Genomic DNA, 4627 nt, shown 5'->3' on the forward strand with positions numbered 1-4627 from the left:
ACTCTTATAAGTTCATTGCGTCTGTGTTTGAAAAAAAAGAATCACTTTGATTTTATGACTTTGTTTTGTATCGTTTCTTTTATAATTTTATAAGAAAGTAATCCAAAAACTGGAAAAATATCATAGAGTATGACTATAGAATAAAGAAAACACTCAAGAGGTTCTTAATTAAACGGTTTAAGAGCAGCATTATCAAAGGTATCTTAGAGGTAAGATTTACGTGAAAAATAAGCTTTACCATCTCAGATTCTCGACAAATGGACCTATAAAAGCTGAGCAAACTTGGTCTGCTAACGTCATACAATAGAGAACACTCTTATTGTAAGGACTTTCAACACTAAAAAAAATATATATATAGTACTAACTACTAAATTCGGTAAAGTTTCTCAGTATTCGACTTTTGCCACAAATAATTTATTTTATCCATCAAATATACATTTTGATTATATTTGTGACGATGACTCCACAAGTTAGACTAACATCATTCACAGCTGATCATTCATATGATATTTTGTATCAAGTTTTTAGTACAAGTTTCTATATATAACAACATTTCATCCACGTAAAACCATGAGTACTTATAGAATAATTAACACATATATATATAGGGGAACCATCGATCTAGACCAAAATATAGTGGGTCAAGATTGGCTTGTTACAAAAAAAAAATGCAAGCAAATGCTAGAAAAGAGAAGGAAATTGCAGTGAGGCTACTGGCAGGACAAAGCACATAAATACAAAGAAAAAGAAAAACGATATGTGAAACAAATTGGTATAGTAAACAAAAAAAAAATGAAGAAGAATAAGATGATGAAGTCTAGCTATAACTATACCATAAGAGGCTTGCTTACATTGTGACATATATATAGCTCGATAGCTTCAAACAATGTTTCAAGATCATTTTTTGAAATCTTGAAAATCCACAAATTGAATTATAAATCAATCAGTATAAATAGGAATATTTGGTCGTCCAAGATCACGAAAAAAAATGGATCTCAGAAATTCCAAAGGTTAATACTGTAATGAGAGAAATCATCATCTTCACAAGCTCCGTCGTAGTAAAAATCAGACGAGAGCTGTTGTGTTGGAAAATACAAATTGGTCGAATCATCATCCGTGAAAAAACCCAACTCCTCCGAGTTTTGAGGACCTACAAAATTCTCGTCCTCCCATATAAAAGGCCAATACGACGTCGTGTCATTACTACTATTACCCTCGTTGTTGTTGTCTTTATTATCTTCCCCAACTTGCCCTAACACAGCCCCACCACTACCACCACTCATTTCCCCACGTGCCGAAATTATCTTTTCCTCCTCCTCCTCCGTCTCACGATCGCCACGTGGCGGCGACGGGAGATGGCGCTGTTGCTGCTGCTGCTGCTGCGGTGGTAGTATCTCCTCCTCGCTGGCGAAACGGTTCGCCACGGCCTGAATCTGCTGCGGCGTCAGAGAACGACCTCCGGGAATCTCCGGCGGATTCTCGGGGAAGTTGAAACGTGCTCCAGGGCCACGGAGACAGTAAAGAGCCGCGTCGAAAGCACGCGCCGCCTTCTCGGCTGAGTCGAAAGAGCCGAGCCAGATCCTCTCACGACTGTTGGGGAGACGAATCTCAGCCACCCATTTCCCCCACTTCCTCTTCCGTACACCCGTGTACTTGGGAGATGCATCCATATCTAAAAAATGGAAATAGGGTTTAGAGTATTTTGAGGTTGAGGGAGAGATGAAAAGTAGGGTTTAAGTGTAAGTATACTCAGGTGTTGTTAAGGAGTTGACAGTATAGTGAAAATGGCGGCTTGCGAGTGAATATATACATGTGTGTGTGATAAGTACAGTTCTAAGATGAAGAAGAAGGTCGCAGCTTGTATGCGCGTTATTGAAGAAGATGATGATTACGTGGCAACGCGGTAGCTTATCACGTTTTTTTATTCCACACGTGCTGTAATTCCCTCTTGTTATGAAGTTTCACCGGCTTCTTTTTTTTTTTTACTTTTTTACTAAACAACAAAATTAGAGTCTTGAAATCTAAAGAGTGTGTATTCACAATGGGATTTTTAAAAATTTGAGTTTTACGGAGTTTTTAAATGATTATGATGATTGATTTTAGGAGAAGTTAATATAACTTTTGTAAAATCCTTTCAAATCTCACCAAAAATCATGAGATTTGGATTTCTATATTTTTAACTAAGAAAATCTTCTCAAATCCTTCAAAATTATTAAAAGTCAAATCCACAAATTGTTTTCAATAACAGTGGATTTTTAGGTAGATTTTGAAATCATTAGTTCAATAATAGTGGATTTCATGAAAAATTTTAAGATTCATGTTTGAATAATACTTGATTTATAAATTCTACACAAATCTCTTAAAATTCCACACTGAATTTCATTAATCTTTTTTCACTATCATTTTGTTTATTAGTAGATTTTAGTTCCAATTTTTTAATAAATTTCAAATGAATATATAACTAAAACAAAAGGGATTTCCCTATGCATACCATATTCCTACAAATTTGACGAGTTATTTGAAAGGAAAAAATTTCAAAAACTACTGAATCTAGTACTTTTGGTCTTGAAAACCAGCTGAAAAATGTGATTTTACTACACGAACACGAGTTAAGTTACTGATGCCAAGTAATGTGATACTTTACGAATGTATATATATGTTGCTTTTATTTACATTGTATCTCTAGTTTTCTTATAGATCGATCTTATCTAGTTTTCTTATAGATCGATCTTATCTAGTTTAATTTAGAACGTGTTTTTGATATATTCAGTCTCATGAGAGGCATATATCGATCGCATATAAGTGCCACCGAAACATGTGATCTCGAGGGAAGCAGCCACCGTTTTTGTTTTTGATTTTGAGTTTGGTTGTTTGTATCCAAAAGTGTCAAGCACCTTAATATAGCACTTATAACGTGTATATATATAACGAATGGACATGAGTTCATTTATGTACTATATGAATACCTTTTTTTAGTCGACCATATATAGATTCAAATAACTAAGTCAAAACACAATCTTTCAGATTGGTGACCCAATATGGTTTGAATAAGAGTTTACATTCGAAGGACATGCATGTATTTGTATTTTACTAATTATCATCAAATTGATTTCTGAATGAAGATTTAAGAGCATTGACATCATTTATAAATGCTGATGATGATATGTAAACAGGATTTGACTAAGATGAATAATTCAGAACATGCAATGATATCAACTGCAATTACAACTAAGTAAAATGGGGTTGATATGCAAATGGTGTGTTAGTAAAATTGGTAACCCTCTTTTAAAATATCTTTTTACAAAAGTAAAAAGGCATAGGAATTTTAAAGTGGATTGTTTGGTACATTTGAAGTCCTTTCTGCCTTGTAAAAAAATCAAGACTTTTAAAGTATTTTTTACTATATTTTAATTAGATAAATAGATAGATAGACATGTGTGTGTTTTGGTCAACATCTTATCATAGTATTGTGTCACGTTTCATGAAAACTACACTTGTGAAGGAATTTGGATCCTTCCCTTCTTGTTCTTCTTTAAAAAAAAAAAAAATATTACGCTAACTTTGGTCTTTCACTTTACGCACTAAATCTACTTTACATTCTTAAACATATATTATTACTAAAAAGTTGCCCACGCTATGCGTGGATTATATATGAAATATTAATTTGAATTAGAAATTGAAACTACATTCAGATATGTAGTTTATAAGTAATTGTTAATATAAAACATATTTGGGTACATTATAAACAGTAAAAATAAATAAAATATGTATTTGAAAAATATGAAACCGAATGAGATCAAAACAAAGTAATACAAATTAGCACATACATAATATAGTAGGCAATTTTAAATTGATGTTAATTTTTTGTGTGTACATTGTTAATATTAAAAGTAAACAAAACTCACATAACTTATCATTAGCTAGAAGTAAATTGAATTTTAAAAAAGATCAAGTTAAAATTAGCAAAATATCAATTTAAAGTATTTTACCTAAGATATATGATTTTTTAGACCTTATTTAGAAAAACTTTTTCAATTTAGAAAATATTTCACCTGAGATATAAGAGCTTTTGATATATAATTATGTAAACACTAAAAAGATAAAGCAAAAGCCAAATCAACAGATGAAGATTATTTGAAAAAAGAACTTTGATATTTTTCATTCTAATTGATTAGAAAAGAAGCTCACATATACGTAGATGAGATCCTTTTTTATATATTAAGAATTATTTTATGTACAATTTGTTCAAGAATAAAATTAATATTGAAACCATTTAAGAACAAACATAAAGATTGACATAACTATAAAAGCTAAATAAATGAATTCATATTAAAAAGGCATCACATGTTTACATCAACATTAACAAAGAAGATGAACGAATATATCTGTCTATTATATGTACATGACAACAATCATGAAATGCTTTTAAGTAATCTAATTTATGTTCGGTCTCTCTAGGAAAATCTAACTTGGGTTAGATATTTATATTGTTATGAAAAGAAAGACTATTATTTAGAACAAATGATTAAATATGATATTATTGTAGAGTGTAGAGTGGATATGATATTAGTGTATAACTCATACCTTAATGAATATTATAATTTAATAGGATTTTAGTTGAAATTAC

At 31.2% G+C, this 4627-nt stretch overlaps 1 protein-coding gene across 1 annotated transcript; it reads right to left on the reverse strand.

Annotated features, from left to right (window-relative positions):
- Nucleotides 1–871: 871 nt before the first annotated feature.
- On the reverse strand, nt 872–1826 carry LOC17882215 (ethylene-responsive transcription factor ERF016). The gene has a single exon (XM_006288546.2). It carries the CDS (start codon nt 1668–1670, stop codon nt 996–998), a length of 675 nt encoding a protein of 224 aa, XP_006288608.1. The 5' UTR covers nt 1671–1826; the 3' UTR covers nt 872–995.
- Between the last annotated feature and the right edge of the window lie 2801 nt (nt 1827–4627).

Source organism: Capsella rubella, unplaced genomic scaffold, assembly GCF_000375325.1.
Source record: "Capsella rubella cultivar Monte Gargano unplaced genomic scaffold, Caprub1_0 scaffold_6, whole genome shotgun sequence".
NCBI classification, from domain to species: domain Eukaryota; kingdom Viridiplantae; phylum Streptophyta; class Magnoliopsida; order Brassicales; family Brassicaceae; genus Capsella; species Capsella rubella.